The following is a 15,853-nucleotide window of genomic DNA, read 5'->3' on the forward strand; positions in this document are numbered from 1 at the left end:
GTGTTTGCAGCCCAAGCCCCAGGCACCAGCCCCAGTCCCAGCCCCATCCCTCAGCCCCCAGCTCTAGCCCCAGTCACCAGGCCTAGCCCCATCCCTCAGCCCTCAGCCCCCAGGCCCCAGCCCCAACTGTTTGAGGTGTACTGTTGGGTTTGAGGTGTACTGTTGGGTTTGAGGTGTACTGGTGGGTTGGAGGTGTACTGTTGGGGTTGAGGTGTACTGTTGGGGTTGAGGTGTACTGTTGGGGTTGAGGTGTACTGTTGGGGTTGAGGTGTACTGTTGGGGTTGAGGTGTACTGGTGGGTTGGAGGTGTACTGTTGGGGTTGAGGTGTACTAGTGGGTTGGATGTGTACTGTTGGGTTTGAGTTGTACTGTTGGGGTTGAGGTGTACTGTTGGGGTTGAGGTGTACTGTTGGGGTTGAGGTGTACTAGTGGGTTGGAGGTGTACTGTTGGGTTTGAGGTGTACTGGTGGGTTGGAGGTGTACTGTTGGGGTTGAGGTGTACTAGTGGGTTGGAGGTGTACTGTTGGGTTTGAGGTGTACTGTTGGGGTTGAGGTGTACTGTTGGGGTTGAGGTGTACTAGTGGGTTGGAGGTGTACTGTTGGGTTTGAGGTGTACTGTTGGGGTTGAGGTGTACTGTTGGGTTTGAGGTGTACTGTTGGGTTTGAGGTGTACTGTTGGGGTTGAGGTGTACTGTTGGGTTTGAGGTGTACTGTTGTGTTTGAGGTGTACTGTTGGGGTTGAGGTGTACTGTTGGGTTTGAGGTGTACTGTTGGGTTTGAGGTGTACTGTTGGGGTTGAGGTGTACTGTTGGGTTTGAGGTGTACTGTTGTGGTTGAGGTGTACTGTTGGGGTTGAGGTGTACTGTTGGGGTTGAGGTGTACTGTTGGGTTTGAGGTGTACTGTTGGGGTTGAGGTGTACTGGTGGGTTGGAGGTGTACTGTTGGGGTTGAGGTGTACTGTTGGGTTTGAGGTGTACTGTTGGGGTTGAGGTGTACTGTTGGGTTTGAGGTGTACTGTTGGGTTTGAGGTGTACTGGTGAGACACCTGCTTCTCTCTGACTCCTTTTCCATGAAGGCAGTTTGAGTTTGAGGGCTGGTTCAGAGTCGACCAATTATTCGCGTTTCGACAGCAAAAGAACCTGCTCTCGGCCACACTTGTTGGCTGGTCTAGAGCAAAGAACCGCTTACACCAGGGTCTGAAAGTGGAGACGTATAAAGACGCATACAGTGATGTAATGATGTGGCTCTCTAGCTCATGGAAAAGCACCTCAGTTCTTAGAAGGTTCTCGAAGCCCAGAACTAGAACTAGGTTTACGTTAGTGATTGAAGTGTACCAGTAAGACACCTGGTTCTCCCTGTTGGGTTTGAAGTGTTAGTAGTGAGACGCCTGCTTCTCTCTCTTGGGTTTGAAGTGTACTAGTGAGACGCCTGTTTTCCAAGGCCTGTTTTGTGCGTTTGACAGTGAAGCATTGTGACACACTCAGACAGTGTTTTGGTCACCAGATGCTCTTGATTGAATGAAACTGGGCAGAGATGACTGTCTGCTCAGAGATCATTTAACTGGGCAGCGTAGCCAACCACTCAATACCAATTGAAATCTCTCATTGTATTTGATTGAGTTCTCTGTGGTAAGTGAGTTTATATGTTTATGTGTGTGTGTGTGTGTGTGTGTGTGTGTGTGTGCGTGTGTGTGTGTGTGTGCGTGTGTGTGTGTCTGTGTATGTGTGTGTGTGCGTGCGTGTGTCTGTGTCTGTGTGTGTGTCTGTGTATGTGTGTGTGCACAGGGACTAGCATCAGCCCCAATACTACTGAGTGTGTCCCTGTCTTAGTCCCCCCCCTTGAAAGTGTTGCTCCTAAAGACCTGTTTAAAAGGGACGCCCCCTCTTTGTGTCCACTGTTCTCTCTGGCGTATGGAGGGCCTTTTGTCCCCCCCTTTCATGTGGGCCCCACAATAGGCCGGGCCGTTTTAAACACAACAGTAGATGAACTGCTCTGACAGTGTATTAAACTCTGATGAATTGCCTGTGCGAGGCATAGATCAATGTGCTCCCAACCTTTAGCACACAGTGGCTCCCGGGCCTTGTCCTCCTCTAAATAGAACAGGTTGCTGGCTGTACGGCTGCTCTTTTCAAAAGACGGCCTGATTATATTCATGTTTTGTTGAAGCTAGAAGCCTTTTTAAAATGTGTAAATCACTGCCTGCTAAAAAGGGAACCCTCTTCAGTCGCTGTCATTCAGGGATTGTTGTGACATTGTTGTGTGCGTTTTGTGGTTTTGAAGGCTGATCGTGGTTTTTGAACGTTTTTGGTCGGCTTTTCTAGCGGAAAATAAAGCGGAATGGGTCGATCTAAAGAAGCCTGGCGTAGATGTTGTACTTTAAATGGTAATGTTTTTTTTGGTTGTTGTTGTTGGTTTGACAGACATCTTTATCCATTTTCCCTACGGATTTTGAAATAGTTTACTGTATGGGGGTTTGTGTGTGTGTGTGTGTGTGTGTGTGTGTGTGTGTGTGTGTGTGTGTGTGTGTGCGCGCGCGCGCTTCTGCATACTCGCCCTGTACACAAGCACTGCGGCTCCCTCTGGCCTCCCTCCCAGCGTCTAATAGGTTCACAAACATACTTGAGATGTCTGATGCGGAGGCTTGTGGCCTAACTCTGACCCCTTAATGACTTCTCCCCTCTGAAGGGGGCTTAGGGCAGCCTGTTTACACAGATCACAGCCTCAGCCACTTAAGAAGAACAACAGGGCCTCCGCGGCAGCTCCCACAGGGACTAGCTGCTAGCTTCTCCTCCTCCTCCTCCTCCTCCTCCTCCTCCTCCTCCTCCACCTCCACCACTCACAGCAGCCGGCAGATTAATCACAGGTGGCAGCTGGACCAAGGGGCTTCCGTTTATCCTGAGCATTCTGGAATCCAATATCCAATTGATAATGGGTTCATTGTGTTCCAGGGGGAGAGTGGAAGGCAAAAACAATCACTGTTCTAGTGGGCTGTGTTGCATGATATTGTGACTGCTGAGAGTTGAAGAGGGTTTCGTTTTTAGAGCGGAGGGGTTATCATGTAGGAAGGAAGTCTCTCTGTTTCTCTCTCTCTCTCCCCCCCTCTCTTTCTCTTTCTCTTTCCCCCGTCTCTCTTTCTCCTCGCCCACCCCCCCCTTCTCTCTCTCCCTCTCTCTTTCTCTGTCACTAGTTCTGTTGTTCTTCCTCTCCATGGTTACCAACCCTTGTCTTCATCTCCAGGTGTGGTTCAGCAACAGAAGGGCCAGGTGGCGCAAGCAGGCAGGGGCCAATCAGCTGGCAGCCTTCAACCACCTGTTACCTGGAGGCTTCCCCTCTGCCGGGATGCCGTCCTTACCCACGTACCAGCTGCCTGAGTCCAGCTACGGCACCGCCCTGTCCCAGGGTAAGACACCCACGCCTCTGCTGCACCCTGTGCACCCATGTCTTTCACATGTCCTTCACATGTCTTTCACATGTCTTTCACATGTCTTTCACATGTCCTTCACATGTCCTTCACATGTCTTTTACATGTCTTTTACATGACTTTTACATTATTTCACATGTCCTTCACATGTCTTTCACATGTCCTTCACATGTCCTTCACATGTCTTTCACATGTCCTTCACATGTCTTTCACATGTCCTTCACTAGTCTTTCACATGTCTTTTACATTATTTCACATGTCTTTCACATGTCTTTCACATATCCTTCACATTTCTTTCACATGTCTTTTACAAGTCTTTCACATGTTTTTTAAACATTATTTTACATATTCTTCACATGTTTTTTTTTACATTATTTCACATATTCTTCACGTCTAGAATTATTTCACATGTCTTTCACATGTCATTTACATGTCCTTTACATGTCTTTATATCTGCCAACTACAGAGGCCCGGCTTTGGACTGAACATTTTTTATAAAAACAGGGTTTAATCTAATCTAGTTGTACAGTACATTCAATTGAATGGGGAAGTGTGTCCAACCCTTTGACTGGTACTGTAGTTCTTAAGGCTCCAACTATCTGTGGTATGCTTCATGCTATCTGTGGTCTGCTTCATGTTATGAGTATGTTCAAATCATTCTATATATCGAATGCGTTAGGAGGTATGTACCACATAAAGGATGCACACAGCCAGTAGTTAGCCATACAGCTCTGCCTTTGTTGTACCATGACAGACAAACTGCTGAAGGCTTCGACTGAGTCTGTTCCCAATTACAACATACACAACTAAACGAGTCACAGGATGTGTTAGGAGCAAGCTCCTATTTTCTCTCAGTGAATATAAAAAAAAATCGAACATAAAAAGGTATTCTTATAATATAAACCATTTCTCAGAGGGCCTGTCAGTGGGGTTGTTGAATGTCGGTTTTAAGTCTCTAGAGACTGAGGTATACCAGAGGAGGAGCTGTTTTAGTCCAGTATATCTATATTTATTTATATTATATATCTATATTCGTTTTCTGATTTTTCTGCTTCACCAGGCTTGTGTTGATGTTGTTGTTGATGTTGTTGTTGATGTTGATGTTGATGTTGATGTTGATGTTGATGTTGATGTTGATGATGCTGATGTTGATGATGCTGATGATGATGATGGATGTTGTTGTTGATGTCCTGGTCAGATGGCAGCAGTACGTTGCACCGGCCCCAGCCCCTCCCCCCGTCCTCCATGCACCAGGGTGGGCTCAGCTCCGACGGAGGCTCCGCCTACGGCCTCTCGTCCAATCGCCACGGCTTCTCCAGCTACTCAGACACCTTCATGAGCCAATCAGCTTCCGGCAACCACATGAACCAGGTCAGCAACGGACTCTCCCCACAGGTCAGTCTCAGGGCAGGGGGCACAAGACTCCTCCCCTTTTTTTGTTTTGATATCTGGATATGATTTCATATGTTTGGTATGGTTTATCGACATGGCGCTGCCATCTAAGCATTTAAATGACTCAGAGACCCCAGCTGCGCTGTATTTAATTGCAATTCGTTGAAATACCACTTCATTAGAAAAACTGCAAAGTGCTACGTCGAACCAGGGTCTTTTCTACTTGCCTCTAAATCCCTGGGTCTTCATTGGCTCGTTTTAAATTGCTACAATTGTTAAACAATTGGATTAATATCAACAAATTAAAATTGATCTTGATAGTGGCACATCTGCTCCAAACAGCAGTGTGGACTTTCCTGGGACGTGGGAAATCTACTCTGAACAGTAGGAACACATGTGAATGTAATAATTAGCTAAAGCTTATAAATGTAGGCCCTTAATCTTCTGAAAGTAATTGTTTTGAGTTGTTAGACCTTATTACTCCTTGTGATTCCAGTGTTCTTGGAAGTCTTCTTGCCTGCTGTGAACCGTGTGTGTGTGTGTGTGTGTGTGTGTGTGTGTGTGTGTGTGTGTTTAGGTCAGAGCTTGGTAGGGAGCTGCTGTAGTCTTGTAAATGAGAAGCAGTGGATCTGTAGGACTGTACACATCCCTGCTACTCTCCATACCCCCTCCTCTCTACCCTCCATGCCCCCCCCTCCTCTCTGCCCTCCATACCCCCCCCCCCTCCTCTCTGCCCTCCATGCCCCCCTCCCCCCTCCTCTCTGGCCTCCATGCCCCCCTCCCCCCTCCTCTCTGCCCTCCATGCCCCCCTCCCCCTCCTCTCTTCCCTCCATGCCCTCTCCCCCCTCCTCTCTTCCCTCCATGCCCTCTCCCCCCTCCTCTCTGCCCTCCATGCCCCGCTCCTCTCTGCCCCCCTCCCCCCTCTTCACTGCCCTCCATGCCCCCCTCCCCCCTCCTCTCTGCCCTCCATGCCCCCCTCCCCCCTCCTCTCTGCCCTCCATGACCCCCCCCTCCCTCCCCTCCACCGTGATAATAATGTAGAGAATTACTGAGAGTAATTAGATGCCTCGCTGTCCTAATTGGGGTACGAATCAATAGGAGGCATTAGATTCGTCTTTAACCAAGCAATTCTCTTCTGTCTTAGAAAATGCAATTGCCTTGCCCTGTGTGCGTGCGTGCCTCTGTGTGTGTGTGTGTGTGTGTGTGTGTGTTCAGTGTGTATGTGTGTGGACACGTTGTGTGGGTGCGTGTGTGTGTGTCTGCGTGTCTGTGTGTGTGTGCGCACGCATACACACTATTTTCTGAAAAGCTGGGGATTCCACATGTTATCCTCTTTAGGCACCTTCATTAATGAGCAGTGAAAATAAGAGTCTATGGTACTACGGTTGAGCCTTAAGTACCACAGAATGAAAATTATTTGTATTGATGCAAATTGTGTGTGAGGAGTGAATTATACACAATTACCCATCAATACTGGCCAGTCTTGCCCACCCTCACCAACGAGATGTGGTTAACAAGCAGAAAATAAGATTGAAATGGTGTGTAAAGAGTTGAAAATGAATTTCAATGCTGCATTTGTCCGCAATTACCCCCTCGTTCACACGTGTTCTATTGGGTCGTTTCTTTTTTCATTTTTCATTTTTTTTTTCTTCTCCTTCTCCAATATTTCTTAAAGCAGATTGGTAACATTCTTAGTATTACCCTCTTTCTCTAGAGAAGAAAGAATTAAGGATTTGGTGACAAAAAAGAGATTTTCTCTCTTCCTGCTGCAGCGTCGGAGGATAACATGGTGGCTCACAGCGTGTGTGATTATTCACCAGGCAGAGGGGCTTTAAGTGTTAATACTTAAATAATACTCTAATACTCTCAGTACAGACCTGCACAACCACACCAGGAACACAGGGAGCTTTTTCACATTAATGGGCCTACTTAGTAGTACTCCCCTTACCCCTCTCTCTCTCTCTCTCTCTCCCTCTCTCCCTCTCTCTCCCTCCCCGTCCCTCCCTCTCTCTCTTTCTCTCTCTCTCCTTCCCCCTCTCTCTCTCTCTTTCTCTCTCCCTCTCTCTCTCTCCCCCCCTCTCTCTCCCTCTCTCTCTCCTTCTCTCCCTCTCCCACCCTCTCTCTCTCTCCCCCTCTCTCTCTCTCTCTCTCTCTCTCTCTCTCTCTCTTCGCAAGCATTCCACTATGTGATTGGATAATAAACGTTTCCTGTTTAGCAGTGCGGATTAGGGCAGGAGCCTTTGGGCTCGTGTACAGAAGGGATTTTTAGTATTCAATAATTCTATCAAGTGGGATTTTTTTTTAATGTATGTAACTGAAAAAAATATGTTTTTTTTTCAATTTGAGCAAAAGAGTCTGAGATATTAAATATTTTGTAGCATGAGGCAATATGTTGTGAGAATATATGTTTTTATGTTTATAGGATAAATGTGCTGTATGGAATGTTAAATGTTATTGGATAATGGTATTGTATGGTATGGAATAGGAATGGGAATCAATCCAGAACCGGTCCCAAATTGTTCAATGCATCAGAATCATATGTCTCAGAGGTTATCGATTCTTCTTATCGATGACAGTTGGTCGTTGCAAAAACGTGTGCGTCATTATGACGTCAAACTCTGAAACTTGCAACAAGGAGTCATGGCGGGGTCTAGGAAGAAACGGACTAAAGAAAGAAAAATGACAATATTTCTACTTGTAACATTTGTAAAATGATCATTTAAAGTAAGGGTGGAAACACCAGCAATGTGTTAAAACATCTTTCGACGCAACATGGCCTAAAATGACAAGAATGTCATGTTTTTTACACTATGCACGAGTGCCACTACTTACCAAGCAAGCAACACGTCCGTTACTGAGGGTAAATATCCTATGCTAATAATATTACCGCCATGCAGGAAGGCTTAGCAGATTTTTTCTTTGACTAAGAAACCCTAAATGACAACGAATGCTGTACAAATATTCTCCCATTTCAACCATTTTAGATGACGGCAGACAGACTGTTGCTACAGATAGCTCAGAAGCTACAGCCAGCTGCTCATATTTCATATAGCTCATATTTGTTTTCAAAGTTATATCCATTTAAGAAAATGACTATATATATTTTTTTTTTACTTTTTATTTATTTTATTTTATTATTTTTTAATTTATGTTCAAATGTTATGTTCAGATATTATACACTGTGTTCAGAGAGTCCAGATACCTACTTTTCTCCACACAGAAAGTTGATCAGGAATCGATCAGGGAATCGATAAAGAATCGAACCGATAAGCAGAATCACTAATGGAATCAGTATCAATAACATCTTATCAAGTATGGACGTAGTATGGAATGTTACATGTTCTAGGATAATGGTAGTGTATGGTATGGAATGTTACATGTTCTAGGATAATGGTAGTGTATGGTATGGAATGTTACATGTTCTAGGATAATGGTAGTGTATGGTATGGAATGTTACATGTTGGTGGACAACATTGCCAGGTGGCATTCCTATCAGTAGCCCTCTGTGGAGAGATGGATGTTCTGTCTGACATGAGGAATCACAGTTCACACCCTACCACAGTGCCCCGCTGCTGCACACACACACACACACACACACACACGGACGGAGGACGCACACACACACACACGCATGCTTGTGTACACACCCAAACACACACACACACACACACACACACACACACACACACACACACAGACACTCACACGATTGAACGCACACCCACACACACACACACACACACACACACACACACACACACACACACACACACACACACACACACACACACACACACAGACACTCACACGATTGAACGCACACCACACACACACACACACACACACACACACACACACACACACACACACACACACACACACACACACACACACACACACACAGTTAAACAGATGTCGCTTCCAATTCTCTCAGAGGCAGCTAATCTTGAATGTTTGAAATGTGTTGTTGACATGGATTGCATTTGGATTGTGGTATCTATTTTTTCTATCATTTTTTTGTATATACTGTTTGTTTTCACTATCCCCTCTTCCGCTCTTCAACGTAATGGAAAAACCAATACAAATAGACCCTCTCCATCGCCATGGAAATGAAAATGTGATATTCCCGTTTTTTTCAGACAGCATCTGTTCAGAGGAGATATGCTTGTGTGTTGGTATGTGTGAGCTATTTTCTCTACTGTCTGGTATTGATGGCCGACACGTTACTGGTAAAAGATTGACAAAAATTCTGTGATTCCCCCGTAAATGGGCTGCGGTGGCCATCTGCCAGGGTTGTAATGGAATCCTGCTGAGTTCAGCGTTCCCGCCAGGTGCTCCTGTCCATCCCAATCGCCTAACCTTTCCCCACAGAGCACATTTTCCCATTACGGCCCGGCGCAAAAAAGCCATCCTCACCGGCGTGGTGGTTGTTATGATGGTGGGATATAAGTTTGGCTGGCTGGTAGATGTGGTGTGTGTGTGTGTGCGTGCGGCGGAGTGGGTTAAGCTGTGCTCGGCTGGGCCAGGGGTATAGGCTGAGCACTGGGGTGAGAGCTGTTGTGGTGGTCTTGTTTCATTTGGGGGCACAGCAGGTGTTGGATAGAGGGAGAGGGGGAGAGTGCAGGGAGAGACGGACATACCAGGGAGCAGTGAAAACATTATTATTGCTTTTCTGATGGGGAAGATTTCTGTGTGTCAATCATCTTGGACTTCTCTTGGCCTGGAGACCTGAGGTGATTTTTCCTTGACGGCAACTATTTCCAGAAGTTTGTTTTGGTGTGTATTTGTTAACAAGATATTTGGGGAAATTGTTGTGTTGTCTCGATGATCCTTTAAATGCCTGTCTTGACATTGTTGATATCTGTCACATCCTTTAAACTAACCAGAAAATGAGGGACCGATGCTATCTGTAGGAGATAACAGCTGTTTTCCCTACAGCTGAGCAAAGCCATACTGAAGCAACATCTCCAAAGACCGACATCCGTTTACTGTGCCTTAATGTCCAGAAAGTCACACAAATATTGTTGACTTTATTTATGATAAAATAACATACAATACCTGTGTTTTTGATCAAATAAAAAACATTGTATTTACCCTGCTCAAATAGTGTACTCTCTCTCTCTCTCTCTCTCTCTCTCTCTATATATATATATATATATATATATATATATATATATATATATATATATATATAGAGAGAGAGAGAGAGAGAGAGAGAGAGAGAGATTACACTATTTGAGCAGAGTAAATACAATGTTTATATACAGTATATATACTGTATATACAAACTGCAGTGCTCTAAATTGCAGTGCTCTAAACTTCCCTAGAAACAACACCAATTAATAGGAAACTCAATGCCTATATTAAGTCTCTCCAAATGAGCCTTTGAAGCTGAAGCTGAGGGTTCTGGGGAGATGTGTTCTTTGGCAGCAGGACGGCTCCACATTCCTGTGTGCTGCCTGACGGGGACACCTGCTGGGAGGGCCGGGGGAACAGCAGGGGGAACAGCAGCTCCCTGAGCCTCGGAGAGGCGGGGGGGGGGGGGGGGGGGGGGGGAGACGTTTAGCCTTACGAGGGAGGAAGCCGTCTGAGATTAAACACAAACATCGCAAAGTGTTTAAGACAAATCCCAGGGATGTGGAGGCTGAGGGGAGAGCGGGACACCAGGCCGTGTGCGTTTCAGAATGAAGAAGGCCCCAAAACACCATGTCCGTGTCGGGGGATCCATGTTTGGTGTCAAGAGAGCAGCCAGGCGGAGGATGTGCTGTAGTTATGTACTGTAGTTATTGTTCATCATGCTACTTATACGTATATATTTGTGGGGAATCCTACATGGTACATGTCTATGATATGAAATCCTACATGGTACATGTCTATGATATGAAATCCTACATGGTACATGTCTATGATATGAAATCCTACATGGTACATGTCTATGATATGAAATCCTACATGGTACATGTCTATGATATGAAATCCTACATGGTACATGTCTATGATATGAAATCCTACATGGTACATGTCTATGATATGAAATCCTACATGGTACATGTCTATGATATGAAATCCTACATGGTACATGTCTATGATATGAAATCCTACATGGTACATGTCTATGATATGAAATCCTACATGGTACATGTCTATGATATGAAATCCTACATGGTACATGTCTATGATATGAAATCCTACATGGTACATGTCTATGATGTGTTGAGTCAGTCATGTTGCCTATTAGAGGCCATGGCTACGAAAAACAACAGACCTCCTTGACCAATTCATTCATTCAGAGAATTAGATGAATATACATCTTTAGAAAAAACAAGTAATGTCAAGGAATGCATGGCCATGAACCTAACCCTCCTCATTAAATGAGAATGTTTGGGAGAGTTTTGTGTCACTTTATTACTTTACTTCCATAATGAAATGGATCAGGCAGTGAGCTGGCCACCTAGGAACACGACCCATAGAAAATGTCATGCGTAATGTTACTAATCAATAATATTGATGAATAGTGCCCGTCTCCAGGATGCACTTGTTCGTTAGCTTCCTCTTTGACGGTGTTATAGAAGTGATGCGTGTTTTGGAATGAGAGGGACTGTGGATGGTGTGTGTGTGTGTGTGTGTGTGTGTGTGTGTGTGTCTGGATGGCCTGTGGGCTGTGTGAGTGGGCTGGGCCTCCACACACACACACACACAGTAACACACACACACACACACACACACACACACACACACAGGGATCAGAGGCAGAGCGGCTCTCACCCCTGCCTCCCTTTGATCCGTGTCCCCAGGCCTGCCTGCCCGCGCTGCGCTCCGCAGCACCACGCACGCTGACACCAGGCTAGAGCGACTCCCCACAACTGTCTGACAGAGATAAGCCAGGGGAGACTCCCAACCCTCGCTGCCACTCTCCCATTAGCACAGCACAGACTGCTGCTTTAAAAAAAATATAAAAAAAATAAACGAGGATGAATTACATTTAAGAAGCCGGCACATGCCGTTGCCAGAAGAGAGAGAGAGAGAGAGAGAGAGAGAGAGAGAGAGAGAGAGAGAGAGAGAGAGAGAGAGAGAGAGAGAGAGAGACAGAGACAGAGACAGAGAGAGAGAGAGAGAGAGAGAGAGAGAGAGAGAGAGAGAGAGAGAGAGAGAGAGAGAGAGAGAGAGAGAGAGAGAGAGAGAGAGAGAGAGAGAGAGAGAGAGGGGAACATGTATGGAACAGTCTAGAGAGCTCTGGCTCCATTCTGGCTCCCTCTCTGACTTCTAACAAGACATCTCCACCTGAATACCAATGAGGGGGGAGATTCACGTAGTCCCCCACATTATTAAAACTTGGGCATTAAGCCTCTGCTGGGCACTGTGTCAACTGGCAGGCACCACTGACAACAAATCAAAGGGGATGAACACATAGCCTGCATTCAGAGCGGCGCCCCTCGCAGTGCAAGAGGGGGAATACATACTGGTTAATTAGAACTCCCATTAAAACAAATACTGTTTCAATTTGGCAAGTATGAAAAAAAAAGATGTAAGAGGCTTTTAAAAGAGGCAAGAGAGAAAAACGAGACTCGCAGTTGACAGCTGCCAAGAAAATCAAGGGACTGAAAATCATATCCACTGGCTAAATGTTTTTTGCGTAGATTATTTGTGGGTTTTGGAGTTTTTGTAGCACTTTTGAACTGAGGAGGAAAGATTCCTGGGGGTCACAAACATAGGAGAGTGTGTAACAGGGGAGGCTGGTGGTGGGAGAAATCGGAGAACGGGACTCAGCTCATTGTAATCCATGGAACGGAATGAGGAATGGTATCAAACAGGCAGGTATCCAGCCTCAGAGAGACCACTAATTAAGTTTACCCAAAGCACTCTGTTCCATACATTACAATAAGACCGTCCTCCAATTTCTACCTCCACCAGCCTCTCCTGGTATACACACACATGGGTCTTAAGCCCCTTTCACACATACGAGCCTTCCCAGTAGATTCCATGCAATTACCAGGGTCGGTGTAAGTGTGAATGGGACTGACCAGGGAAATCCACACAGGCAATTTCCCTGGTCGAGACCATGTATAATTCCATGCAATTTGCAGGGTCGCTGCATGTCTGAATGGACCCTGATTATTGCCTGGTCAGTCTCCTTTCACAGCTGTCCTGCATTGTGCAACCAGCAGGGCAGAGAGCATAAGAACTGCCCCAATATCGCTACTGCTAAATATAATTCCACAATTGGAAGGTATGATATATGGCACATTTATATATATTAAAGGCTTTTTTTTAAAGGCATTTTTAACGAACTCCCAGCAGTCAAAATACAAAATTCTGTGCTACCTTTTCCAGTTGAACATAAACTAAACATTTAAATGCTGCTATTGTTTGCAAAGTTACAAGATCACTTAAATCACAGCATTTTTTTTTCAAAGGATGCGAAGTTCTAATGTAGTCTATGGAGACGTTGTAGTTGATCCCAAAGTCTGTTCAAACCCAGGCAGCGAGACCAGCAGGAAAACACAACTAGATCTTCTATAATTCTAACTGGATAGTACTTTGTTTCCAATCATAGTTAGCTAGATTACTTACTTAGCTAGCTTACTTTTACTTATCAAATGTACATTTTGTGATATAAACGCAATGCACACACACCGTCTCCTCTCAGCTGTCTTGCATCGCGCATAGCCCGCAGCGAGAGCGCATATGTCTAAGTCAACTGGTATTATGCTTATCACCAAGTTCTCCCATACTGTGCTGATGGACTAGTATAGTATGTTTATATCAACGGTAATCAAGTGCTTTAGTTGGCGAGCACATTTGGTAATGGTAAGCACTCGTAATACGAGTTGACTCGCTAGAACGAGACGGGCGCTCGGGACCGCCACGCACCACACATCTGCCATATCATACCTCCGTCCCACATGTATTTATCATCATATCTTTCAATATAAAACGGAGCGGAGGTATGATATGGCAGATATATACTGTATATGGTGCGTGGCGGTCCCGCACGCCGTCCCGCTCCAGTTCTAGTAGATCACACAACCAGGGAATCACCAACATGTGTGAAAGGGAGCAACCTGGTAATTGTCGGGCAATTGGGTCATGTGTGAACGGTGCAAATGCCTGGCAGACCCGGGTCGGGATACCATGGAATTTACAGGGAACTATGTGTGAAAGGGGCTTTACACTGTGTTGGCCCTCTATGACATTGTATGACTTGACTGACCTCTGTCACTCTGGCGACTACAATAATATTGGGTTAATCTACACCAACACTTGTTCTACACACACTGTAACCTCCAGTTAAAGATAAATGTAACGTAAGACAAGAGGTAATGGTGGCCCAGTGGATAGTGAGTCGGGCTGGTCATCAGAAGGTCATGAGTTCAAATCCCACTTGGGAACACTGCCACTAGTACGCCCTTGAGTAAGGCACTTAGTCCTTAGTTACTCCAGGGAGACTGTCCCTGTAATTTATAATTTTAAGTCGTTTTGGATAAAAGCGTCTGCTAAATGGTCAAAATGTAAAAAAAGTTAAAAGATACAGAAACAGTCTTAAACAGAATGTTTACCAGGCACTGTAAGGTGTAAAGCAAAACAAAGAAAACATGATCTACTGTACATAAATACGACTGGATGTTGCTGGAGGTGGTGTAAGTCTGGGCCTTTTTTAAGGTCAACGGTTTTAACTTCCCCAAACAGGCTTTGGGTAAACTCTGTTAACCAATTTGTGGTCTCTCTGAGGCTGGATACATGCCTGTGTTCCTTAAGCTCAATCTCCTGCCCCCCCAGAGCAGTGCTAAGTCAAGCCAATATGCTCTCACTCCACCATTTCAAAGAAATGTTGTGGTTTTATTTATTTATAATCTATTTTTTCACCTACCAACCTTTTTCACGTCCTCTTCCCTTCTCTGGCATCTCTTGCCAATAGCGTGTCTGTCTTTCTGTCCTTTTCACTCTCTCTCTCTCTCTCTCTCTCTCTCTCTCTCTCTCTCTCTCTCTCTCTCTCTCTCTCTCTCTCCCTCCTTCTCTCTCTCTCTCTCTCTCTCTCTCTCTCCTTCTCTCTCTCCCCCTGGAGAGCCCTCTCTCCTCCCTGCGCCCAGATGAAAGGCTATTGCGGACAATAAAAATGCTATTTAAATGCAAGGGTGTTTGTGTGCGGGTGAGAGATATTTCCTGCAGAAAGTGAGCTGCTGCATCCTGATAAATAGTAAATATAAGCCAGCCAATATACATTTCAGTAAATCCTAGAAGATGGGGATTTAAGTAGGAAATGACTGAGACTGATTCACATGCTGTGTGTCCCACACAGTCACAAATGCCCATAAGATGGAGAATGGTATTGCCTTTATTAAAGTATAGGCACACACATCGATCCTATCTTGAATACCAATTACACACAGGCAGACACTGTGAAACATCCTCGAAACGTTTTTATTTCATAGATTTTGGTATTATATTTCCCTACATATGAGATTTGATTACATTTTATGCGCCTTCTATTGAATAATATTCTTAAGTAATAATTTAATATAACAAAATGAATAAAAATGACAATAATACTACTAATAATAATATTCATAATACAAACCGTAATTATGATATAATTATATTATTATTATTGTTATTGTTATTGTTATTGTAATACTACTACTACTACTACTAATAATAATAATAATAATAATAATTATTATTATTATTATTACTGTATTGCTTCTATACAATCTCTTCGCGTCCACTTGTTGGAGCAGGGCAGGTGAGTGTTGAGGAGGCAGGTGAAGTTGAGGCATGCGCTGTGGGACCTATCTGTAAGAGTCAGGGGTCATGGGGTCACAGGGTTCAGGCAGGGCAGGGCTGGGCTGCAGTGAACCTGCCCTGCTAGCTAGCTGGAGGTCTGGGATGTTGGTCTAACTGAGGTTAGTCTGATGTTGGTCTAACTGAGGTTAGTCTGATGTTGGTCTAACTGAGGTTAGTCTGATGTTGGTCTAACTGAGGTTAGTCTCATGTTGGTCTGATTTTGGTCTGTCTGATGTTGGTCTGATTTTAGTCTGATTT

At 44.9% G+C, this 15,853-nt stretch overlaps 1 protein-coding gene across 1 annotated transcript in view; it reads left to right on the forward strand.

Moving 5' to 3' along the window:
- Positions 1–15,853, forward strand: part of pax7a (paired box 7a) — a gene marked incomplete at both ends in the record, with an annotated part of 59,662 nt that overhangs the window by 35,297 nt on the left and 8,512 nt on the right. The window contains 2 exon segments of the mRNA XM_080545899.1: positions 3,238–3,400; positions 4,620–4,816. Of these exon segments, the coding sequence (XP_080402025.1) occupies positions 3,238–3,400; positions 4,620–4,816 (360 nt within the window).

The sequence above is a fragment of the Nansenia antarctica genome (assembly GCF_963989245.1).
Source record: "Nansenia antarctica genome assembly, chromosome: 15".
NCBI lineage: Eukaryota > Metazoa > Chordata > Actinopteri > Argentiniformes > Microstomatidae > Nansenia > Nansenia antarctica.